Genomic DNA, 26,590 nt, shown 5'->3' with positions numbered 1-26,590 from the left:
TGTCTTGGCCTCCCAAAGTGCTGGGATTACAGGCATGAGCCACTGTGCCTGGCCTTGTCCAGTGTTTTTTAGTCATTCAAGAATCCAGCCTCATTTCATCCCAGCTGGAAGAAAAAGTTCAACATAGTGTTTATAATGTATTATTTTTAAAATTTTCAATTAGTACATAGATTTTCTTAAATATACTTCTTAGAAAACAAATTGCATTTAAATATTATAGATGCGGTGTCAGTCTGCTTTGACCATCCCCAGCCCTTTTCTCCTCTTGCCTTCCTCCACTTACCAGAGTGGTGATACAGAGGTAATCACTGTAACTGGTTTACAGTTAATGGATTTATAATCACATAATTGTATGTACCTTTGGAAAATAATGTCATGTAGGTTTTTTTTTTAATCCTGTAATGTTCATTCACTTCTTGGAGATCTTTCAAAGGTAGTGTATGTGGCTATACCAAGTTTTTTTTTTTTATTTTTTAAGTTCTAGGGTACATGTGTACAACATGCAGGTTTGTTACATAGGTATATTTGTGCTGTGTTGGTTTGCTGCACCCATCAACTTGTCATTTACATTAGGTGTTTCTCCTAATGCTATCCCTCCCCCAGCCCCCCCAGCCCCCAATAGACCCCAGTGTGTGATGTTCCCCTCCCTGTGTCCGTGTGTTCTCATTGTTCAACTTATGAGAACATGCGGTGTTTGGTTTTCTTTTCTTGTTTTCTGTTTTGCTGAGAATGATGGTTTCCAACTTCATGTTCCTGCAAAGGACATGAACTCATCCTTTTTTAATGGCTGCGTAGTATTCCATGGTGTATATGTGCCACATTTTCTTTATCCAGTCTGTTATTGATGGACATTTGGGTTGGTTCCAAGTCTTTGCTATTGTGAATAGTGCCACAGTAAACATACGTGTGCATGTTCTTTATAGTAGCATGATTTATAATCCTTTGGGTATATACCCAGTGATAGGATGGCTGGGTCAAATGGTATTTCTAGTTCTAGATCCTTGATGAATCGCCACACTGACTTCCACAACGGTTGAACTAGTTTACAGTCCCACCAACAGTGTGAAAGTGTTCGTGTTTCTCCACATCCTCTCCAGCACCTGTTGTTTCCTGACTTTTTAATGATTGCCATTCTAACTGGTATGAGATGGCATCTCATTGTGGTTTTGATTTGCATTTCTCTGATGACCAGTGATGAGCATTTTTTCATATGTCTGTTGGCTGCATAAATGTCTTCTTTTGAGAAGTGTCTGTTCATACCCTTTGCCCACTTTTTGATGGGATTTTTTTTTCTTGTAAATTTATTTAAGTGCTTTGTAGATTCTGGATATTAGTCCTTTGTCAGATGGGTAGATTGCAAAAATTTTATCCTGTTCTGTAGGTTGCCTGTTCACTCTGATGATAGTTTCTTTTGCTGTGAAGAAGCTCTTTAGTTTAATTAGATCCCATTTGTCTATTTGGCTTTTGTTGCCATTGCTTTTGGTGTTTTAGTCATGAAGTCTTTGTTCATGCCTATGTCCTGAATGGGCTATACCAAATTCTTAATTTCTGTGTTGGTATATGTAGTATGGATACCATAATTGACACAGGTATTTACCTATTGAAAGACAAGCTTTTTGCAGTTTTTAGTTCACAGCAACAATTTTACAGACCATCTTTGTACCTGCCACCTTGTTTATGTGTGACTTCCTCCAGAGTAGAAGTGGAGGCGTGGAAAGCTGCTTCATAGGGTTTCCTCACTGAGGATTTTCACAGAGATTGCTTTCCACTTCTCACCAGCAGCAGATCACTTGATATGTGAACAGTTTTTAAATTTCAATATTCTGGTGAGTGGAATGATTTCCTTGGTGAATCGTCTATTTTTCTTTTTTTTCTTATCAATTTGTAGGGGTTTTTGTTTTGTTTTAATCTGAAAATATGCCGGCTGCTAATCCGTAGTGAATAGATTTTTTAAAATATTTTCTTGGCCAGGTGCGGTGGCTCACACCTGTAATCCCAGCACTTTGGGAGGCCAAGGCAGGCGGATCACAAGGTCAGGAGATCAAGACCGTCCTGGCTAACACAGTGAAATCCCGTCTCTACTAAAAATAGAAAAAATCAGCCAGGCGTCGCGGCGTGCACCTATAGTCCCAGCTGCTTGAGAGGCTGAGGCAGGAGAATGGCGTGAACCCAGGAGGTGGAGCTTGCAGTGAGCCAAGATCGTGCCACTGCACTCTAGCCTGGGCAACAGAGTGAGACTCCGTTTCAAAAAAAAAAAAAAAAAATTGAAGTTTGTGTCTCTGATAATGGTTTGTGTCAACCAGTGTACGATCAGGAGACAAGCCACACAATATAAACAGGAAAAGTTTGATATGAAGAGATATTAGCTATAACAGTGGTTTGCAGTGATGAGGCATATTATCTGCAGAATTTAAAGAAATTCATGAAGCAGTAAAAAGAACTTTTTTATTTTTTATTTATTTTATTTTTTTTTTTTGAGACGGAGTCTTGCTCTCTTGCCCAGGCTGGAGGCTGGAGTGCAGTGGCACGATCACAGCTCACTGCAACCTCCACCTCCCAGGTTCAAGCAATTTTCGTGCCTCAGCTTCCCGAGTGGCTGGGATTATAGGCATGAGCCACCAGGCCCAGCTAATTTTTTTGTATTTTCAGTAGAGATGGGGTTTCATCATGTTGGCCAGACTGGTCTCGAACTTCTGACCTCAAGTGATCCACCCGCCTCAGCCTCCCAAAGTGCTGGGATTACAGGCATGAGCCACCTCACCCAGCCAAAAAAGAACTTTAAAGAATACAGAGATAGCAGATGTAGGAAGCAGCCACCCACCCACTCCCTCAAGCTGAATTTCAGAACTCATTAGCGAGCATACAGTCCTGGCCCTCCGGGTGGGGAAGCTCATGGTAGGTGCAAATCCATCTGAGAGAGTGCCAAGGAAGCCATCCATGTTTGTCACACCAGTGGCAATCTTCTGGGAAGTCATCCAAGGTGGTGAGGGGTAAGCCATACATAGGAGGTTGCCACAGTAGTGGCATTCCACTGTAAAGCTGTGAGCTGCTGGAGCAGGGCACTGAGGGTGTCTCCCTAGTGGAGCAAACCAGAGCCAGGAAAAGAAATCCTTCCAGCATCCTGCCAGTTCCCTTACAAAACATCATGCTGCTTCCCCAATACCGAGGCCAGACTTCCCTGAGGAGGCTTTCTAGTGTGGCTTAGTAGGAAGGACCAGGCTCAATTCCTAGCTTTGTGTGTGCTCCAAGTACTGTTTTCTCTAAACCTTTTCCCCAGCCTTGTGTATAAAAGGAGAAACCGTCATATGGTCCAGTGTCGTCATCACAGAGCAGGCAATGACAGGTGGATTGGGAGCTGAGGCAAGAAGTTGATAATTGTCACAGTCCACCCCTTTGGCTACTCAGCTTCCACATTTGCCCATCTACACACTTTGACGCTTCTGAACAACAGTGGAACAGCTCTACATTTCCACCTAACAGGATACAGCTATACTTTATTACAAGTCACGTTTGCTCCTTTCCCCAACACGAGAAGCCCAGTACCAGCAGTCATTGTATCCATTGTTGGCTATATGAATTACTCAAGTTCTGTCACTTCCACCAAATGCTCTGTTATCAAAAGACTGATTTGTGGCCAGTGCAGTGGCTCACGCCTGTAATCCCAACACTTTGGGAGGTCGAGATAGATTGGTCTGCATGATACATTGGTTTCATCCAAAAGTGGAAAGCTAAAGCACTGCAGCCCCACATCCAGACCAATCTGTCTTGGGCAGATCACTGAAGGTCGGGAGTTTGAGACCAACCCGGCCAACATGGTGAAACCCCATCTCTACTAAAAATACACAAATTAGCTGGGCATAGTGGCAGACACCTGTAATCTCAGCTACTCGGGAGGCTGAGTCAGGAGAATCACTTGAACCTGGTAGGCGGAGGTTGCAGTGAGCTGAGATTGTGCCACTGCATTCCAGTCTAGGCCATAGAGCAAGATTCTGTCTCAAAATATAAATAAATAAATAATAAACCTTATTGTCAATTTAACCTCCAAAAACGTGTATATTAAATTAAAATGGAAGGAGAAAATGAAAATGGTTAGAACATACGAATAAATACATACAAGAGGAAAATGGGAAACATTCAAAGCTACTATAGCCGTCATTTCTACAAACCTTCAACCTCTTTTAACTCCCTATTTGAGATTTATTTTGCCCTTGGCCAGAACCTCAGCTGGTCAGAGTTCTTAACCTGGTGGAGTGACCCAAATACTCAAATTACTGAAGAATCTTGAGTCCTCCTGTGCTACCTGTTTTGGTTGCTGTAATTTTTCATGAGCCTTTACTATTGGATGTGGAAATACTCAGGCACCTAGAGAATCTCCTGTGTTCCAGAAATAGTCCTTTTTGCCTCCATTGTGTACTAGCAATACATTCACTTTGGTAATCAGGATTGATCATTCCTGCCAGTATAGTTACACCTTTTGTTTCTTATTGGTTCAGTGGCATCAGAAACCCAGATGGCAATCTCATCTTAGATCCTACATCAGTGGAACAATCGTTGTGTCTCTGATTGAAGGATCCCCTGGGAACTAAGACTGCCAAACCAGCAAGCTTGAGTTTGCTAAAGTAAGAAGTATAATCATGAAAGGAGCCACTCCCACTTCCACCCTGTGATTCCTAGAACTGTATACTCTGGCTCAAAGCATGTACTGTCATGTGGAACTCCATCCTTTCACTGTGGTATCTGCCAGCTATCATCATAAGTGGGTATTCAGTGAACCATTCCACCTTTCAATGAGATTAACCACTTCTGAGTGTTGGAGTATGTTAATTTCATAGGCATGAGCTCATTGCAGCATTTCATTTGCTGGGAAACTGATTCCATGCTTAGAAGGAATGCTATGGGAAATGTCATGGTAGTGGACAAGGCATTTTGTGAGTAGGTGGATTGGATAGTAGTACTGGCAGAAGCATTATGAGCAGGGAAGGCAATCCATATCCAGAATACATGTCTATTCCAGTGAAGATGAATCTCTGCCCCCTATATGATGGAAAAGATCTGATGTAGTCAATTTGCCACCAGGTAGATGGCTGTTACCCATGGAATTGGTGCCATATTGCAGCCTCAGTATTGGTCTTGGCTCTTGACAGATTGGGCAGTTGGCAGTAGTGCCTGTCAGCCTTGGTAAGGGGAATCCCCTGATGTTGAGCCCACACACAGCCTCTATCCCTGCTACTGTGGCTGCATTATTTATGGACCCATTGAGCAAGTGGTGTAGTAGCTGGGGAATGTGCACTGATATTATAATTAATGTAACTGATAACCTCAGCACATTGTTTTGTCAACTTGATTAATAAGAGCCTCCTCTGCTATGGATGCCCTTTGGTGGGTGTATTAGTCCGAAGCTGCTGATAGACATACCTGAGACTGGGCACTTTATAAAAGAAAGATTTAATGGGCTTACAGTTGTTCCACATGGCTGGGGAGGCCTCACAATCATGGCAGAAGGCAAGGAAGAGCAAGTCACATCTTACATGGATGGCAGCAGGCAAAGAGAGAGCTTGTGCAGAGAAACTCCTGTTTTTAAAAGCATCAGATCTCATGAGACTTACTATCACAAGAACAGCATGGGAAAGACCCTCCCCCATGATTCAGTCATCTCCCACTGGGTGCCTTCTACAACACGTGAGAATTATGGGAGCTACAAGATGATATTTGGGTGGGGACACAGAGCCAAACCATATCAGTGGGCATTAACCTAGGGCACAGATATCTTCAGTCTGTGCCCATTCCCAGAGGTCCATCCACAGATAATTCCCAGACTTCCTTGTCACCAGCCTTCCAGACCTGTTTCTTCCAAGTCCCTATCTAGCCAAGCCATTAGCAGCTACCCATTAATTAGTGTAAGTCTGTACTTCTGGCCATGTCTCAGTTCAGACAAGTGGCCAAAGGTACTCCTTGAAGTTCTGTTCACTGGGAGGATTTTTTTTTTCTTTTTGACCACTGTCCTTCAGGGTGGCCCTTGGGTGGGGCTGTAGTGTTTTAGCTATCCACTTTTGCATGAAACCAACATATGCAGACCAATGTGTAAACCAGACTTGATTTTTTTTCTTTCTTGGTCAATTGGTTGTTAGAACAACCCCCAGGAGACCATAGGTATGGGTTGAGGGAGAGAAGGCAATGAAAGCAGAGTTGGTGTTGAAAGAGTCTCAGCCACCTGTTCAAGCAAGCTACGCTACTTCTGTTTTCAGACCTGCTAAAGCAAGCTAAGTCTATTGTGTACCATTTCTGTCTGATGATAGATTGCTGCTTTGCATGTCGAAGTTCATGACTAGGCTAGCTAACAACATCCACATTATGATGGGAAGCTCAGGCCACATGATCCCCTGCCATCCCATGGTTAGGTATTCAGTCTCTACCAAGGCACAGTAGTAAGACAGACTTTCTTAAAAGCAGAGTAGTAATCTTCAGAAGACATAGGTTTGCTTCCCCATGATTCTACTGGTGCTAAAAGAGCCTCCACACAATATCCCTATAGGCCGTGATACTTTCAGTATCGTTGGATCTGCTGGATCATAAGACCCACATGGTAGAGCAGCTTGTGCTATAACTCAAACTTGCAATAGAGCCTTTTCTTGCTCTAGTACCCACTCAAAAATGATAATCTTACAGGTGACTCTAGATGGGCTGAAATAGCACACTCAAATAAAGTATATGTTGCCTTCAAAATTCAAAATGACCTACCAAGCATCATGTCTCTTTAATCATGGTGCACAGTGTGAAGTGCAGCAACTTATCTTTCATTTTGGAGGGGGATATTTTAATTTGTTCCAAATCATTGAACCCCTAGAAACTTCACTGAGTTTCTGAATTATGGGATTTTTCTTTCACCTTTTAGTTTTTATATGTTTTATTAAGCATCTAAGTACTTGCCACATCCTGCTCATTATTTCTAGTCAGCATAATGTCATCAGTGTAGTGGACCAATGTGATATTGTGTGGATTATCATGATGCACAAGGTCTCTGTGGACTATATCGTGGCAGAGAGAAAGAGAACTGACAAAGCTTTCAGGCAAGACTATAAAGATATACTGTGGCTTTGCCAGGTAAAAGCAAACTGCCTCTCATGGTGCAAAAGGCTTTAAGGAAATAACTGCATGTCAAGTCCCAGGAGCATATTAATTTGTTTCAGTAAAGATACTAAGTCTGTGACAGCAGCTGCAGTTGAAATCACCACCTCATTAAGATGTGGAACTGATACTGCCTAGTTATTTTCTAAAATCTGTCTTCTGCACAGGCCAGAGTGGTGAGTTAAATGATGAAGGGATGGTTGTCATCACTCTTGCTTCTTTCAAGTCTTTGATGGTGGCATTAATGCCCAGGGCCATTTCCCCAGGGTTATGGTATTGCTTCTGGTTTGCTTTTTTGATAGGGAAAGTTCCAGGGGCTTCCAGTAATCCCTTCCTACCATAATTGATTCTTAGCTCATATGTCAAAAAACCAATATGGAAATTCTTCATATTGTTAATTGTATTCGTTCTAATTATTCACTCAGAAACTGGGGAAGTAGTCACAGGGTGGGTCCATGTACCAGTTTGGTCCACTGTAATTCAGACCTGAGCTATGACTCCTTCTATATCACCTTACCACTGTAAGCCTTCATTTTGACTGGTAAGCCACAGTGGTGTTTTGGGTATCCAAGAATTAGCATTAATTTAGGCCCTGGGTCTAGTAACCACCAAAATGTCTGGATATTTTTTTTTCTCTGAAGAACAGTAATTTAAGAAAATGATTGCAGGTCCCTTAGGGAACGGTTTGGAAGAAGATTTATAACATGAACCTGCAGCAGTGAAGGGTCCTTCCTCAAGGAGATCATCCTCCCGTTTGGTCAAGGGCCTCTGGTCTGTGAATTGACTTAAATCTGGAACCTGGGTCAGAGGCTGTGACTCTTCACTGTGGTGACTCAAGTTTTGGCTACTAGACCTATAGATTTTTCTGTTCCATACATGAAGCAATTTTCTGTTATATACAGTAAGCAATCTTATATACATTAAGCAATTTCTGTTATATACATTAAGCAATCTATGATTTCATACCTGGGGACACATTACCAAAGATCTCTGCAGGCCAAGGGATTCTGACTACTGATACATCCCTATTGCCCTTTATAATGGATGTGCCCGCCTTGTCTTTTGCCAGTTAAAGCCTGCCACTTCGCTCTTCCACTTTGGAATCGCATTTTCTTCATTGAAATCACAGGGCCCATCTCAATGGCAATGAGAAACTTGATGAGCTTGTAAATACAACTGTCACTGTAATTTAGCATGCCCCTAATAAAAATTTGTGCTTGATTTTTAGCAATATTATCCCTGTGACTATGAGAAATAAGAGATACTTTTAGGGGTATCATGGAAGCTCTCTGGTTTCAGATGATGAATTAAGCCTAGAATTAAAGGTCATGACTTGTCATTTTCTTCCAGAAGTGCTGAAGTGCATTCAAAAAAATCCACCTCACACCACAGTCTCTGTAGTCAGCATGACTACCATTATAGTCAATGTAGTAGCAATTTAGGCTCCTAAAGGCACATGCTTCAGCAGGTACTTTAGCACAATCGGCCACAGGTAATAACGTAATTGTGATGCCACTGCATGCAAAGAATACTAACATTCCAATTTCCTGTTGGCTCAGCACTGTATTCAAGCCTAAGGTTGCAACCAACCAAATCCCAAGTTCCATCTGTGTTCTGTTTCAGTACATTTTCTGTTGTTTATAACATAATACCTGAAATGGGGAAATTTGGGAAGAAAAGGAATTTATTTCTTAAAGTTACGGAGGCTGGGAAGTCTAAGGTTGAGGAGGCACATCTGGTAAGAGCCTTCTTGCTGGTGGGGACCCTCCATAGAGACCTGAGGCAGCACAGGGTATCACATGGTGAGGGAGCTGAGCATGCTACCCAAGTCTTCCTTTCTTATAAAGCCACCAGTCCCACTCCCATGATAGTCCATTAATTTAACAACCCACAAATCCATTAATCCATGAATGGATCGATCCATTCATAAGGGCAGAGTCCTCATGACCCAATCACCTCTTAAAGGTCTCACCTTTCAGTACTGCCACATTGGGGATTAAATTTTAACATGAGTTTTGGAGAGGACAGACATTCAAACCATAGCAGGTCTATCCTCTGGGAACACCCTGCTCCTGGTACCAGTTCTATATCAGTCATGGGCCAATCAGGAGACAGAAAGCACACAGTAATTCAAACAGGGAAAGTTTGATATAAAGAGTTATTAACTATAACAAAAGATTGGCATACTGCTTGTAAGCAATAAAGAGAACTCTAAAGAATACAAGGATAGCGGATGTAGGGACCAGCCACTACCCTTCAGGGCTGAGATCCAGACCTCATTGGAGAGGATCTGGCCAAAGCTTATTGGATGGCTGAGAAATTCACAGAGACTGCAAAGCTATTCAAAGGGGTGCTGGAGGGGACCCGTCACAGGAGGTGCCATGCAAGTGGCACTCTACCATGGAGCTACATGCATCACTGGAGCCAGGCACCACAGAAACTGTATATACTACAAGAACCTGGTGCTGCAGAAGCCATGCACACTGCAAGAGCCTGCCTAGAGGAGCACAAGGTAACCTGGAAAAAAACCCTGCCACCTCCTACAGGGTCCCTCCAGCACCCTCTACTGAGAGCTTAACTTCTTGCCAGTTGGCAAAGAGGAAATATTTATAGGGTCCATATTTGTTATTGCAGAACAGACAATAAAGAATGAATTTGGAGCTGAGATATAAGTTGATAACTGATACAGTATTTTATCATACTGAAGTTTTAGTTCTGATATCAAAGTTACCAATTTTCCTATTGGCTTTTATATTCTGTTTAAAAAATCAGTTTGTGCATGTGTGGCATGTGTGTCTGTATGCATGTGTACGTATGTGCATTTAGATCTTTAATCCATTTGGGATTTATAGTGTATGGAGTAAGGTGATGATTTAATTTATTCCAAATAGCCTCCATGTTCTCTTTAGTTTGAAAAGCCACATATATCGTATTTAAATTTATGCATGTAAATATGTTTCTCTGCTCTGTTCCATTCATCTGTTTATTAATTGCTTTACACAAGACAGATTTTCTTGTCTGAACAAAGGACTTGGATTAGGACTTTATACTAAAGTCTGAGGAAGTATTTGGCATTTGTAGGAAGAATGAAAAGATTGTTAATAGAGGATGGCAAATTTGTTTTCTAAGTGAAACAAATGCTTTAACGTTCATTTGTGTTAATCTCTATTAACATACTTTGGTTTTTCACTTGTTAGTAAACGCTGCTTAGAAGCAAGGGCCTCCATCTTAGCTTTCCTGCTTACCCACTAACTCTAGAATTCGTATTCAGAGGCTGCTGGCTGACCAGAGGCAAAGGCTAGCTTGTAGAAATGCAAATCAATGCTTAGGTTTTAAAGTCTGGGACCAACCCCTACTTCACCTGGGGTTGGTTCAAGATGTAATCATCATAGTCCTTCAACCCTGTCTTCCAAGTACAGATAAGAGAATTTCATACATAAAATTAAGTAAGAGATTTAATGGCATTTGGAGTCATTTTTATTCATTCAAATACTCATAGAAATAAAGGTTGGAAAAAGAAGATATCATCACCAGTCAGCTCTAAATGGGAATCTGGATGGAGCTGTTTGAACCTGAAAAGCTGTCAGTTGAACATTTTCTGCCATATTGGGTAGGAAAACATCGTCAGTTCTTTTTTTGTGTTTAATAGGTACCTGTAATATAAGTAGATATTGGTGTTTATTAAGAACATGGTGAATAATTATTGTTATAGCATCATAAAAAGTCACTGTTATTAATGAGACCAAGATCATTGATTCAGTCTGGGTTAGGCCATATAGTATGCCTTCTTGTCTGTATTTTGCCACTTGTCCTAAAGGGAATTGGTCAAGAATGAATCCATCAGTGGAAAGCCATTTCCAGTTAAGGAAGAAAACACAGCTCATACTTCAAGTAATCTAAAAATTCCTTAATTTTTTATCATTTGTGTTAGTGCAGGGCTAATTTTTAGAAAATTAACTGTATTCTTACATTTCAGCCATGTATAGATTCCTCTTCAATCAGTATTTATCTGACTTGTCTCATAGGCCTTGCTTAAGAAGTCAGACCTGAGATCTGAAGTTCCAGCTAACTGTGTACCTTCCCTGGCCTTGAGGTTTTTTGCTTGGGGTTCCCGTATTGTACATAGCCACTGGGCCAATGGGCCCACAAGACACTTCACTGTAGGGTTTATTTATTTGGTAGGGCAATGTTCATCAATTAGCTTTAGCCTGTCACCCTTCTGAATCTCTCAAATATAATAAATCTTCACTAATGCACTTATCTGCTTAGCAGCCTTTTCAACAAGTCACGATCACCAACACCCCCATGGTATTGCAGCTTTCAGGGTGAAATGGAGATGAAGTGATTCTTGAAAGCCCTTGTGATCCCACACATACAAAGTGAACTTTGCTTCTTTTTGAAAAGGCCTTTTGCAGAAACATACATATAATACAATTTCACATTTTCAAGAAAGATGACTGCACAGAGATTGGTGAGTCAAGCAAATGGTGGACATTAGTAATGTGGCCCTCACTTGGTCAAGATGGTGTTTGGGTATCTTCCCAACCTGTCTTTCCCCCTTCTTAACTGCATGTTTAGAAATCTTGAAACTTTTGATCCTTATAACTAGACCATCAGCTGCGGAATTACACCATCGAATGACTTGGAATGGCATACTTTTCTCTGAAGGAATGATTAAATATTTCCTCTTAATTTTTCATCAGGTAATGGGAAATAATTTTTTTTTTTTTTTTTTTTTTTTTTTTGAGATGAAGTCTCACTCTTGTTGCCCAGGCTGGAGTGCAATGGCGCAATCTCAGCTCACTGCAACCTCTGCCTCCCAGGTTCAAGCGATTCTCCTTCCTCAGCCTCCCGAGTAGCTGGGATTACAGGCGCCCGCCACTATGCCCAGCTAATTTTTGTATTTTCCATAGAGACAGTGTTTCACCATGTTGGCCAGGCTGGTCTCAAACTTCTGGCCTCAGGTGATCTGCCTGCCTCGGCCTCCCAAAGTGCTGGGATTACAGGTGTGAGCCACCGTGCCCAGCCAGGAATTCTTAAATGTGTTGATTAGATATGTGAATCTCTAGAAGGGATTCTGAAAGAAAATGGAGCAAAGAGTAAAATACTTACTTATTAAAGCAGTAGAGAGGAGGCAGTGGAAGAGGAAGTATATGTTGTTTTACATAAACTAAAAACTGAAACATTTTACGAGTTCTTCAAATACATGCTAATCTGCATCCCAGGAATTTTCTTGGAGGGTAGATTTCTCACGTGTTTTAAAATGGCTTCCGAAACTATTTCTGCTCTGTTGGGGAACTCAGATAAGGAGTCTGATGCTGCTAGTTAATTGTTGAAGATGATTGGGGGGAAAAAAGAAATTCAGAGATGGAACACAGCAAGGTGTTGGTACTGATTCCACACCCATTTATTGACTTGTAATTTAGAAGGTGCTGTTATAGGATTATTTCAACATCAGAATTTTCTTATCCAGATTCAAGGCATCTACATAAGCTCCTGATATATAATTTTTCTAATGTAAGTCTGAAGTGACCCAAAAACCATGAAATCAAATTGTAAGGCTTTATTGTTTAATGCATGTAATCAATCTTATTATTACTTACAGTCTGTGGCCTTTGAATCCATCTTGTTATTTTACTGCCTTTGAGATTAGTCTTTAAAAAGCGTTGCTGGGAGTATCTGGATGATGTGGAAGCAGAAGTTGGGGAGTATTGAGCCTGGGATATAAGGTCTATAAAGTTAAAAATGTTAAATTATATCTCTGGTTGCGAATGGATAAACCTAGATTATTTTGATTTTTTATTTTTTTGAGAGTGGGGGCCTCACTCTGTTGCCCAGGCTGGAGTGCAGTGGCACGATCGTAGCTCACTATAACCTCAAATTCCTGTATCTAGATTTAATTCATAAAATTTAGGGCTTAAAATTGGCATCTAACTCAGCTTATTTTTCAGCTTCATCAATTTTGAGCAAATGTGTCAAAACTTGGAGAGAGTTTTTTGCCCAATAGTCGCATGACCAAGTAAAAGTGAAGGAGGTGACAAGAGACTTGGACTGTGGTAGGTAGAAGCGGATAGACTGAGAGCTACTCAAATTAGTAGGAGTTGAGAATTAACCAGATTTGCAGGGTGACAAAGAATAGCTCCCAAATTTCTGGCTTAAGCAACTGGATATTTGGCACTACGATTTGCTGAAAGAGCATCTCCCCCACCCCAAAAGTAGGAAGGGAGAAGGATAGGAAGACGGGTTCCATTCCTGTTGAACTTGTGAGCCTGAGACACGTGAACGTAGACATTATTCACTGGACATATGGGTCACTGGATATAGGGGTCTACAGCTCAGAGGAGAGTTTTGAGCTGCAGATGTAGACTTAGCAAACAATGATTAAAGCTGTGGGAAATATGCAATTATTTGGAGACAATGTGAGGTGAGAGAAGAAGGGGCCAGAAAGATCCCTGAACAACTTCAGTGTTTAGAGGTTGGATACAGTAGGAGGAACTAGAAAAGGAGATAGAAAAAGCCAGAGGAAGAGGAAAACCACAAGGAGCAGTGCCAGGAGAATAATTAGGAGAAGGGTGTGGTCAGCTGTTTCAAATGCTGCTGAGACATGAAATCAGTGAGAACTCAGTGTCCTTTGGACTTGGAGACAGAAGTGAAGGTGATCTTGGCAAGAGCAACTGCAATGAAATGGTGGTAAGAAAAATCAGATTGCTGGTGGTGTCGCAGAGACCTATTCTTGGCCCCCAATTGCAAATCTCTCCTCTCTTCTTAGAAATAGACCTCACATTTTTTGTTCACGGCATCCTAGAATAAAAACTACATTTCCCAGTCTCCTTTGTGTGGTCTTGGGGCTAAGTGCTGGCCAATGGAATGTACGCAGAAGTGTCACAAGTGACTTCCAGGAAGCATTCTTCAAGCTTCAAGGGAGGGGTGGGCCCTTTTTGTTGCCTTCCTCCTTCCTATTGGCCAGAAAGCTTAAGCATCATATTGGACCATGAGGTAGTGAGCAACATTTGGAAGCCACAAGTTGAGAATGGCAAAACCTGAGAGAAACTAAGTGAGGTGAATCACGAAAGTGAGTATAGGCAGCTCTTTTAAGAAGTCTGACTGGGAAGAGAAAGACCAGCAGCAGGGGAAGGAATATGTTGTCAAGGCAGCGGGGGCGGGGGGAGCTATTTTACAGTGGATTTTATGATCCTGGCACATACATGATCAATAAGTAATTGTTGGTTGCAAGATTAGAGGGATGCATGGATGGGAAATCCAAGTATGTAGAAACGAAGCAGATAGTTCAAGGCCCCTGAGAAGGTAGCAGCAGATGGGCCCTTTACATAGGGATTGCCCTGGGGAAGAAAAGGGACGTCCTTTCCATGTTCACAGGAGGGAAGGAGAAGCAGCAGAGTACAGATGTAGGTAGGCTGGGAGACAGGGAGAAGATGGCATTCCTGTCTGAGGGTTTCTAATTTCTCTGTGAAGTGGGAGATGAAAGGATGAGGCGTTGGGGGGAGCGTATGAAGATCTGAGGAGACAAGGCAGATTTAAAACAGTTGCTGCAGAGAGGAGGAGAGAGCGAGCTGACCCAACCCTCAGCTCCAGTGGAGGAGCAGGTAAGCTGGGCCTAAGCCAACCAGACATCTTAGTCTGTGGCTCCACCAATTTGTTCAAAATTGGCAACATGACCCAAGTCAGTCCAGGCAGAGCCCAATTCTTTTTGACTGTCCCATCTCCATACCCTGCTCCTGCCATGCTGAGCATGAACAGAGACGGAAGCTACAGAGGTGGCTGCCATCTTGCTTCCAAAGAGCCTTGCTTCCTTTCTGCTCCCAGCCTCCTCAGAGCCAGAGATGGAGAGAGTGAAAGCAGTCCTCATGAAGTAGGTCAAACCTTGATGAAGCTACCTTTAGCCAGGCCTCCTCTCAACATTTTACAGTTTTATGAGCCAAGTGATTTCATTTTTTCTTAAGCATGTCTAAAATAATTGATTTAGAAAAAAATCTTCATTTCTCAGGAGTTGCAAAATCCTAGGGGAATCACGTTAATGGCAAGGAAAGAGAGCTCGCCCTTTGAGTGCACCTATGCTTCCAACATGGGAGGCAGGAATGCTGCCATGGCTGCTGCTGCAGAAGACCCCTGGGTCACTTTGAGACTCCAGTTGGGCAACAGCGGAGGAAGGAGGAGTGGGAACATGGCTGACTTTTACTGCTTAGCATTAACAGTATGGTGATAGCTGACTGTGCCCTCAAACCCCTCCTCTCCCTGCACAGGGGAACAGAAGAGGGCTGAGGCCCGGGAGTAACGTCTACCTCTACTTCCTGGGAAAGAAGTTTCCTTCCCACTCCTGCTCCCACCCCAATCCTGGGAATTAGGGTCTCCCCCACCTGCCTCGTGCCTCATTCTGGTTCTCCTTCACAATAGGCAGGTGTTGGAGGATGTGGATGGCAGTTCACTAGGACGCATTATCCCAGGAAGGGATTAGAAAGATGCTTGGCTAAGCTGCAGACAGAGGTGAAAGGGAGAGAAGGAAAAAAATCCCCTGGCACATGGAGAAGACAGTGTAAGGTACCGAACTGCATAGGGTCAGGTGCCAAAGTAGGGCCCTTGTGTGCTCTTGATGCCCTTTGTGTTGGGGCTGGGGCAGCAGCAACGACCAGTAGCTGGGGCAGGGGACACCAGCTCCCAATGCCAGGTCCAGGCAGCAACCCAGAAGCAGGAAGGAGGGCCCTGTGAGCTTTACTGCCAAGTCCAGCTCTGCTCTTAGTAAACCCAAAGTAATTTCATCTGTGACTTTGTGCTCCTGAAAGGCTGTTTCCTCAGCTCATTCACGCTGGAAGGTAGCCAAAAGGAAACACAGATAAAGGGCTAAACACATGTATGCAAGTATAGTAACCAACACTTGCACAATTACTAAGTGCCACTATACTAAGGTGTCAGACAGGAATTATTTCATTTAATCTGAGAGCAAGCCTTTGAGGTGAGTATTCCCATTTTACAGAGAGGCTAATTAAGGTCTGTCTAAGGTCATGTGGCTAGCAGTGACAGAGCCAGAGCCTGAATTCTGGCTGTTTCACTCCAAAGCCCATATACTCAACTATCAGGCTATGTACAGAACAGGAAAGAAGAGACATGGCCAATTATAACAACAGGCCAATCATGGTTAGTGATATTTGGTGATATTTCTAATAGATCTAGAAGAGAACTTAGAATGTATTTAGTCCTCATCTTATAGAGGAGGAAGCTGGTTTAGAGACATCCTGGGGTCTGGCCTCAGCTCCATGCTGCCTGCACTGCTCAGAGAGCTATTTTGATTATTTTCAAGGACACCCCAAACCCCCAGCACCCAAGAATCATCATGTACTTTATGAATCACTCTGAGAAATGGGGTCATTGGTATCCCAAAGCATTAAGATGTCTCAAAATCCAATGAACTGGTTCTGGGACCAGTTTTGTGTGTGTGTGTGTGTGTGTGTGTGTGTGTTTGAGACAGAGTCTCGCTCTGTCATCAGGCTGGAGTGCAATGGCACCATCTCAGCTCACTGCAACCTCCAACTCCCAGGTTCAAGCAATTCTCCTGCCTCAGCCTCCTGAGTAGCTGGAATTACAGGTGTGTGTCACCACACCCAGCTAATTTTTGTATCTTTAGTAGAGACGGGGTTTCACCATATTGGCCAGGATAGTCCCAATCTCCTGACCTCGTGATCCGCCCACCTCGGCCTCCCAAAGTGCTGGGATTACAGGCGTGAGCCACCGTGTCCAGCCAAGACCAGTTTTTTATGACTGAAACCTTTTAGTGTTGGATGTCAGTACTCCAAGGTACTAAAGTAGGAAGTTTTGACTGTAAATCAGAATTAAGGTTTATCCATTTATGTGTCATTCAACAAACATTGTGGAGGACCCACTCAATAACCACTGGATAGTTATTGATTCGGTCCCCCCTGAGTCCCTGAGACCCTCCTCAGTTCAGACCCCAGAGACTGGGAGGGTTTTCTAGCCAGAGCAGGGGGTATCCTTACCGCCTGACGAGCCCGTGGGGACAGCTGACCGCTGGGCATGGTGAAGCTGACCCTGCAGCTCCTCTACACGCAGGAGAGCATCCAGCTTCACACTGCGCTCCTGGGAAAGCCGGCTTCTCATCTGAGGGGAAAATGAGAAGCAGAGATTCTTTGTGCTCACTTTCATTTCCTCAGTTCACAGGGGGTTCCTAGGGAGAATGGGTGTCCCAGGCTACCCTGCAAAGAGAACTGGCTCTTAAAGTCCAGATTAGGCTGAACTCAGCCTTCTGAGAATCAAGAACTTCAGGAAGACCAAGAACTTAACCAAAAAGGAACAGTCCGTGGAATCCCTTATACCTTATAATAGCTAGGAACTTATTCACAAGGTTATATCTTTCATGTTTATTTCATCAGATAGGTAGAGGAAGAGGGGAGTGAGGGCCCAGTGCACACAGGGCCTTGGAGGCCTAACCACTGCATCTACAGTGAGGACCTGTCAGAGCCCCTGGACAGTTTCAAACAGAGGAAAGACTTGATCTATCTCCTAAATCTCTGCTCTCAGCTCAGCATCTGCCAGGAATGCCCTGTTCTGACAAGCCCATCTCCAGAAGCAACCTTTGTATTGACTTGTATGGCTCTCCCCGTGCACGGCTAGCCCACACTCCCCAGCCAGGCAGTGCCCAGGTCCAAAGTGTATCTCATCTGCACAGATCACAGGTGGTTTTGCTTTTTCAATTTATAATCTCCTAATTGTTTTTACTTGTAGAAAAGTAATATATACTATAGTGGTTTGAAGAGTACCCCCCAAATTTCATGTCTACCTGGAACCTCAGAATGTGACCTTATTTGGAAATAGGGTCTTTGTAGATGGACTTGTTAGGATGAGGTCATACTGGATTTAGGTGAGCCCTGAATCTAATGACTGTTGTCCTTGTAAAGAAGATAGGATAAGGATACAGAAACTCAGAGGAGCACATAGGAAGAAGGCTCCATGATGACAGAGGCAGGATTGGAGTGAGGTAACTACAAGCCGAGGAATGCCAGAGACCAAAATGTGACTAAGAAGAGACATGGAACAGATTCTTCCTCAGAGCCTCCAAAAGGAACCAGCCTTGCCAGCACATTAGTTTCAGGCTTCTGGCCTCCCGAGCTGTGAAGGAATACGTTTTTATTCTATTAAGCCACCCAGTTTGTGATAGTTTATTAAGGTAACTCTAGGAAATGAATACACGTGCTAATCTCAAGCATTCAGCCATGTGTATTGTACATCCCACTCCGCCTATATAGACCCAGCCAGAAGGCCCCTGCATAGTATTGCCCTAAACGTTAAAGTGGGCTCTTCCTTATGTCGGGGGGCCCCCAAGCATAGTTTAAATTTCAGAAGATTACCAGAGCTCCAGAGTTAGGAAAACTTCCTAATATAAAGTAGGTCCAAAGTCCCTCTCCATACTGTAGGGATTTGTGTAGGATCCTCATTCCCTACGGGCTGGTGCCAAGGAAACCTATCAAGATTTCCTGAGCCAGGCTGGCACTAGGAAACCTAAGAAACACCAGCAAGGAAGCGTGCTTCCTCAGGACCTCCTTGTGTTAGGTCACTCACCCCAATGTCACAGAGGCTGGTGAAGTGACTTGCCCAAGGCCACACAGCCAGGATTTGAGTCCAGGTCTACCTACCTGTTTCCAAGGCTGTCTACCTTCACATTCCCAACAAAAATATAAACAGCCAACATTTACTGAGAGCTATGTATCACACCGTGATTTTGCTGTTGTTTGCTTCGAGACAAAGTCTCACTCTGTCACGCAGGCTGGAGTGCATTGGCACAATCTTGGCTCACTGCAACCAGGTTCAAGTGATCCTCCCACCTCAGCCCTCTGAGTAGCTGGGACCACAGATGCACACCACCATCCCTGGCTAATTTTTGTATTTTTTGTAGAAACAGGGTTTCACCATGTTGCCCAAGCAATCCTCCCACCTTGGCCTCCCAAAGTGCTGACATTATAGGAGTGAGCCACCGCACCTGGCCTGTTTATTTTTGTTAATTTTTTACTTTTTATTTTTTAATTTTATTTTTTAGAGACAGGGTCTTACTCTTTCACCCAGGCTGGAGTATAGTGGCATAATCTTAGTTTACTGCAGGCTTGAACTCCTGGGCTCAAGTGATCCTCCTGCCTCAGCCTCCCAAGTAGCTGGGACTACAGGCATGCCTGTTTTAGGCCTGGTTTTAAGGGCTTTATTTGAATTACCTAATTCCCTAATTTAATCATCCCCCAAATTCAGTGAAGTGAGTACATTGTTTCCATTGTAATGATGAAGAAATCAAAGCATAGAGAAGCCACAGACCTTGCCCAAAGCCACACTGCTGGAGGGCCAGCGGTATGAACCACTCAGTTCCACTCCAGGGCCTGTGCTCTAAACCACTGGTCCCCAACCTTTTTGGCACCAGGTACCGGTTTCATGGAAGACAGTTTTTCCACCGGGTGGGGACAAATGGTTTCAGGATGAAGCTGTTCTACCTCAGATCATCAGGCACTAGCTAGATTCTCATAAGGAGCAGGCAACCTAGATCCCTCACATGTGCAGTTCACAATAGGGTTTGTGCTCCTATGAGAATCAAAGGCCTCCGTTGGTCTGACAAGAGGCGGAGCTCAGGCAGTTATGCTGCCAACTGCTCATCTTCTGCTGTGCAGCCCAGTTTCACAGGCTATGGACCCCTGCTGGTCCACAGCCTGGGGGTTGGAAACCCCTACTATAAGTGACCTCAACCAGGCGCAGGCAACAGGTTAGGACACTGAGGCTCTCCGAGGTCAGACAGTGAATATCTGCCCATGGAGTCAGAGGCCGGAGATAGATTAAAGAAGCCACTTCTGGCTGGAAGGGGCCGGGGGGTGAGGGTGGGGGGCTCGGGTCTTGCTGGCTGAAGATTGCTGTTTAGAGTAGGTAGGCGCAGGGACACTTGAGCTGTCAGGAGAGCTGGAGGTGTACTCTACAAAGGGCCAATGGCTTATACATACATATGGTAAAGTGCACATTTGTTGAGAGAAACCTCAAAATATTTGTTTTGACCACCTCTAGAATATCTGCCATGAAACAAATAATTAACTAGAGAAAACCTTGAAGAAATGAATCTACGAACTTCCCTGTTTTTGTGGTGGCTTTTAGAAAAGCATGATTTGTAACACAAAATTGGGATGCCAAAGTTTTCTTATAGGTTGAGTCGTATTTTTGTTTACTTTTCAGGCAATAAATATGAAATTCTAATTTTTATTCTAAAGCTACTCATTTTCTCTCCCCATTTCTATATAAATATTTTCTTTAACTTTAACTCAATTCAAATTTTAATCTTTTTTTTTTTGTCATTTTTGTAGATAGAATTCTCCTTATTGATCTCTTCCTTGAGCACTTAATTGACCAGGGGCCGGGTGCAGTGGCTCACGCCTGTAATCCCAGCACTTTGGGAGGCCAAGGCAGGCGGATCACCTGAGATCAGGAGTTCGAGACCAGCCTGGCCAACGTGGTAAAACCCCGTCTCTACTAAAAATACAAAAGTTAGCTGGGCATAGTGGCTCATGCCTGTAGCCCCAGCTACAAAGGAGGCTGAGGTGGGAGAATCACTTGAATCTGGGAGGTGGAGGTTGCAGTGAGCCAAGATTACGCCACTGCACTCCAGTCTGGGTGACAGAGTGAGACTCTGTCTCAAAAAAAGAAAAAAAAAAAAGAAACACTTGACCAATAATTTGTCTTTCAATTTCCATCTCCTTCTATCTCTGATGAATGAATTCAGTGATTTGCTCATTCAATGGATATGTGTGAGGTGCCTGCTTTGGAAATTACTTTTTCCTTTTTTATTGAATTACATTGTTTTCTGCTTTGTTGAAACTTGTATTAATCCACATCTACATTCTAGTATTATTCTCTTCTATTTCTTTGTTGTTAGGTGTAGTTAACAAAATACATTGGATCTGCAAACCACTTTTGCCTTTCATTTTTGTCTCTGCAGTTCCTGAAACACTTGAATAAAATCTTCTTGTCATAGCCTCCATTAACACTTGCTGCTTTTCCAGGTTACTGCTTGGAATTTTCTAAAAGATTCCTAGTTCAAAGATGAGAGCTGGGTAGAAACAGGTTTTTCCAGTAGGTTACAGGGGTGCTGAGATTCTGAGCCCTGAGGCAGCCAAGCCACCATGGCCTGCCCAGCAATCCCTGTGGTGTGGGGAGACACTGTGGGGAGAGATGCTACCATTCTCCTGGGCTGCCTATACGTGACAGAGGTTGAGAAACACTGTTGTGGGGGACAGGAGAGAGGCATGGGCATGCAGGGGAAGGATGCAGCAGCCTTCGCTGGGGCACCAGGTGCACTCTGGTTGGACACTCCCTCTTACTGAGGTTTACCTGGTGGAGGTCCCTCTTCATTTTTTTCTGCTGCAGTTGGCCCAGCTTAGAAGCCCTCTCAGCCTCTTTGCTAAGGAGCTGCAGTTGCTGTTCTTTTTGCCCCACATCTTCCAAGAGCTTCTCCATCCTGGATGTTTTCATAAAATGCAGCTGCTGCTGGGTGAGAGCTTCCTGGGTCACTCTATGTTCTAACTCCTTCAGCAGTTGAGCCTGTGGCAGGAAAACGCCAAAAGAAAGGAGAAGGCAGGGAGCCTTTCTTCCCAGCAGAAGGGGGGAAGAGGTTGGAAAGCATAATAACCATCCCCTCCTTTGGGGCTCAGGGACACAACTACATGGTGTATTCCTGGGCTCTAGAAAATGCGGCCCAATGATTCTGTCCTCTGCTAGCCAGAGCACCAGGATCTAGCCTAGCCTGGCGTTTACACTGTGAGCCCTGCAGTGACAGTCAGAGGGAAGCAGAACAGACACCAAAAGCCAGGCATGCGATCACGCCACTGTACAGCAGTGCCAGGGCAAATAATTTGGTCTTTTAATACCCAGATTTGATAATATGTATGTTAGCTTACTAACCAGATAATCATATCTAGCACAAACAACATTTACATTGTCGTGGAGCCTTTGTCAGGAGGTAGCCGTGGAAGCGTTTAACACCAAGGAGATGGGGCCATGCCATACACACAATGGGCGAAGAAAGGAGGTTCTGATTTAGGCTCTGTTTTCCCTTCCAAAAATCTGGGGAAGTCAGACTCTAGATAGTTAAAGAAGGATAAGGGTAGAAATAATTTCGTTCTGTTCCAAAGTTTTTCTAATAAGTATTATCCTGAGTACTAGATGGTCAATACTTAATTATTATTCATATCTGTATGATGACTTTACAGTTTATAATGTACTTTACATAGTTAACTCATCTGATGCAGAATCATGGAAGAATTAGGGTCCAAGATGAACTTCATGCTTTAAATACGCCTAGCTTTCCCAGGCTGTTACTTTAACTCAGCTGTTCTCACTCTAAACCTAGAGTCCCCCTGCTTCATTCATGCCCAGAGGGTTGGCACAGTAAGGAAATGCTTAGGCTTAGAATGCCTTTATTTTGGTGCCGGCCCCTATCGCGCAGCAGTAACTTCTGAAAGTGAGACACAGTATGGATCACTGGGAAAGGATACAGTCTCGCATGGGGGATAATACTGCAAGGCTGGACCACACTCTACTTGCCAAGGATTGTTGTCAACTGGAAGCGTGCTTGCCCCATGAAAGCCTGTGTTCAAGGCAGAGGCCTAGATCACAGAATCCCAGGACAGCCTCTAGCAAAAAGATCCTCAGAGAAATGGACACACACACACACACACACACACGTATGTGATAATGATCTTGCTTAGGAGTAATATTTTCTCAGCCACATGAGTAAGAACAATAGCCTTTTGGCCACCGCCCTTGGTTTCCGGGCTGGAGAGGAGGGAGGAGAAGGGAAGCCCAAGTCCAGGCTATCTTTTCCTGGCTGTGCCATCTGTGTGGCTTCAGGCTGTGGTGCTCTGGTGACTGCTCCTGGCAGCCACAGCACCAAGTGTGGTGGCCACGTTCAGCTTTGCAGAGTTAACTGCAAAGGGAATGAGGAAGAGGCTCTGAGGTTCAGATACCTGGCTGTCCTGCTGCTTCCACATCCTCGCGCTGTCAGCCTGTGCCCTGGCCAGGGCCTGCCTGAGAGCCAGGACCTGCTGACGAAATAAACCCACTTCTCGCTCTGCCATCAGCTTGATGCGCAAATACTCTTTTTTACTTTGAATAGATTCCTGTAAACATCCCAAACACAGTAAGATAGGAAATAGGTTTCCTTTCCAGATTTTTAGTTTCAAAAGCAGTATCTAAACCACTTTCCCATCCATTCTTCTTTCAAACTTCCGGTAGAAGGGAGCTCCTGCTAGTCACTGCTTCCATGATTTTATTTTACTATTTATTTATTTAGAGATGGAGTCTTTCTCTGTCAACCCAGCCTGGAGTACAGTGGTACAATCTTGGCTCACTGCAACCTCTACCTCCCAGGTTCAAGCAATTCTCCTGCCTCAGCCTCCTGAGTAGCTGAGACTACAGGTGCCCACCACCACACCCGGCTAATTTTTTTGTATTTTTAGTAGAGATTGGGCTTCATCATGTTGGCCAGGCTGCTCTCAAACTCCTGACCTCAGGTGATCTGCCCACCTTGGTCTCTCAAAGTGCTGGGATTACAGGCATGAGCCACCATGTCCAGCCTGCTTCCATGATTTTAATTCAGAAGAGGGTAACATATCAGAGTAAATACTTTCAGAAACAGGATGTGAAAGTTTCCAAATAGCTATCAATATGAGCTTTGGACTCAATTTACCTTAAAGCAGATTTCTCACTTATTATTTTGTGACTTCATTTTCCTCAGATACTCATGTATGAAACCCAAAGATATGCGGTATTTTGACAAAGCAGCCTCAAGCCCTTGGTGAAGCCTTTCCTCCATCTTTTCACTTCCTTCCCTTATGCTGAATTCTCTGATCTGTTTTTTGTTGCCCCCTTTGCTTCTGCCCCCTTTCTGTTTCTCCTGAAGTTCTCACATGGCCTGTTCCCAGGAAAAATCGCCAACTGTCGGGTCCTTCAGGATGGTTGGCCCTACCACCTGACACCAGTGCCACTCACAGCTACAGTGACACCATGGCAGCTGCAGCCATGGAGGCTTGGGATCAGCCATCCTGGGGACTGTCTGGGTCTCCCCCACCAGAGCTCACCTTCTCTGCCCTGCTCAGCTGGGCCTGGAAGCGCGCCTGCTGCACAGCCAGCCTCCAGCGGCCCAGGCTCCTCACTTTGCACACCAGGTTGGCCAGGCTGCAGTTGTCCTGCTCCAAGGCCCACAGCTGTTCCTGCTAAGAAGGCTCATTTTCAGGAAAGGCTGCCCCCAACATTTTCATAGGAAGGGCACAAACCCTAACATCAGAAACATGCCTTCCAGAAAATGACACAATTGTGCAGTGCGTCCCTGTGCCCCCTTTAAAATGCCTGATGCAATGCTTTCTCAGGGAAATCAGGCTGGAATGCTAACAGGGTGAATGGTAGAGTCAGATGCTAGGATGAAACGCTGATATCCCATTGCTAAATGAAATCACATACTTTGGCTGGGTTTTCTTTCATTCCTTCATCGGGGCTGGCAGAGCACCATTTTTTCTTTAGGTCCTTCATATTGTCAATCCCTTCTATTCTCACTTCACCGATGAGCTCACACACTTTCTGGATCAAATTAAGCTGATTCTCATCCAGCTTCTCCTGCAAATTGCAGAATCAAGTCAAGGAAGTAAAATGGATTTGGGTAGTGTGAAGGGTAGTTGAAGAAAAGCCATTTTGCCTTCTACAACTTAACTTTTGTAAGTAATTTCACATTAAGATATCACCTACTGAGACAATTATTCTGACATGTACTATAAGGAAGTCACACTTAGCGGCCCCCTGAGTGCTGTCTTTTATTCACAGGGCTTCATCATCTGGACACCAGCACATCTTAGATTGTGCCTTCCTTGTCAACACCAAGGCAAGCTGAGCCAGGAGGATAGTGGAAGGTCACACAGGTAGAAAACCTGCTGACCAAACTGCCCCTGGTAAGAGCTACTTGGGAAGCTGAACCAAAGATTTTTGCTGCTATGTTGACTCACAGCAGAATGTGACCAGACAAGACACTGTAGATGAGCCACTCCTGAGGAGCTCTGTTAAATATAGATAAAGTGGAGGAGGGAGTCAGGCTGGCTGCCTTCCTATTTAGGATCTAGCAGAAACCTCATTAGGAAATATTCCGTTCTGAATGGCTTCTGGCTAAATGGCTTGTGAGGAAACAGCCTGATCAATGGTAAGTACGACTGAAGACCCAGTGCTATGGACTGAACTGTGTCTTCCTCAGATTCATATGTTGAAACCCTAACCAGCAATGTGACAGTATCTAGAGATAGGATCTTTAGGAGGTAATTAAGATTAAAATGAGGATATAAGGGTGAGGCTCTATTGCAATAGACTGTGGCCTTATAGGAAGAGGGAGAGAGAGAGACCTTTCTTTTTCTCCCTCTCTCCCACGTGAGGACAGTGAGAAGGCAGCCACCTGCAAGCCAGGAAGCATGCCCTCAGCCAGAAGCAGACCACGCTGGCACCCTGATCTCAGACTTCTGGCTTCCAGAACTGTGAGAAGTATACTTTCTGTTGTTTAAGCTGTGCAGCCTATCATATTTTGTTATGGCAGCCTGAGCAGACTAAGACACCCAGTGTCTCTGGGGTGAGAGGTAGGGTAGGGGTGTCCTCTCACTTCTAAACCACTTCCCTGGAGAGGAAGGCAGGAGGAGGGTGCCCAGCTGGGAGCCACGGAGGGAAGCCTGGCTCTGGCCACACAACAGAAGCTTTAGCAACTTCGTGGGACCCTGCAATATAACAGGGATTCCCTACTGTAGGAGGCTTGGTGGAACTACTTCAGCCTGGGAAACAGAGAGAATCTACTTTTTAACTGGGAATCTGGCAGAAGCTAAAAGGAACTTAAGACATTTCTCAACAATCTCACACCTGAAAGATGGCTTAGCAAATTCCAGCTGTCACTGTCTGCCCATCCTTCTCCTGCAGCACCAGACCTAATACATTTTGGGTTCGATCCCTTAATATGTGTAAGCATTTACACTGCAAGTAAGAGGAAATTCTCGCTGGAATGACCAGGCCAAGGTGAGTACTGGTGGAAGCTCCTGTTAACCTAACAACCCTCAGGGCCATTCTGCAATCCTTGGGGAGAGACTCAAGGACCCAAACGGGGCTGGCTTTGGGGTGTATCCAATAGCAGGGAAGGGGACAGGGTTGGGGGAAGCTGTGGACTTGCAGGTGGTAGGTTGCACTGAAATTCACACCGGTGAGTCAGCTGGACCAGTCTCCCTGATGGCCCATTTTAGGCTTGGGGCATCTATCTTATGGCTGTGCAAACATCACATGAAAGCGATTGGCTTCCACAGTGCTGCGGGTGCATGCGTACCCCATCACTTCTGCAATGGGTCTTTGCTGACAGGTCAGCAGTTTGCTGACATTGAAATGTGAGAGTGAGGCTGGCAGGCATTTT

The 26,590-nt window shown here is 44.2% G+C and overlaps 1 protein-coding gene and 1 long non-coding RNA gene across 2 annotated transcripts in view; one reads left to right on the top strand and one right to left on the bottom strand.

The window, feature by feature from the left end:
• Window positions 1–10,576: 10,576 nt before the first annotated feature.
• LOC112204050 (uncharacterized) overlaps window positions 10,577–26,590 on the bottom strand; it is a 190,771-nt gene continuing 174,757 nt past the window's right edge. Inside the window, exons 41-47 of the mRNA XM_054686851.2 lie at window positions 24,628–24,780; window positions 24,249–24,380; window positions 23,136–23,288; window positions 21,502–21,711; window positions 17,133–17,253; window positions 12,729–12,856; window positions 10,577–10,778 (exon numbers count right to left, since the gene is read on the bottom strand). Of these exons, the coding sequence (XP_054542826.2) occupies window positions 10,653–10,778; window positions 12,729–12,856; window positions 17,133–17,253; window positions 21,502–21,711; window positions 23,136–23,288; window positions 24,249–24,380; window positions 24,628–24,780 (1,023 nt within the window). The 3' untranslated portion in view covers window positions 10,577–10,652. The remainder of the gene's footprint in view (window positions 10,779–12,728; window positions 12,857–17,132; window positions 17,254–21,501; window positions 21,712–23,135; window positions 23,289–24,248; window positions 24,381–24,627; window positions 24,781–26,590) is intronic.
• On the top strand, window positions 25,271–26,205 carry LOC134810215 (uncharacterized). The gene is made up of 2 exons (XR_010157761.1): window positions 25,271–25,354; window positions 26,110–26,205. It is a non-coding gene; the product is annotated as an uncharacterized LOC134810215 (long non-coding RNA).

This window comes from Pan troglodytes, chromosome 5 (assembly GCF_028858775.2).
Source record: "Pan troglodytes isolate AG18354 chromosome 5, NHGRI_mPanTro3-v2.0_pri, whole genome shotgun sequence".
In the NCBI taxonomy this organism is placed as follows: domain Eukaryota; kingdom Metazoa; phylum Chordata; class Mammalia; order Primates; family Hominidae; genus Pan; species Pan troglodytes.
Note: the sequence above shows the minus strand (reverse complement) of the source record. Positions and strands in the feature narration are given on the sequence as shown.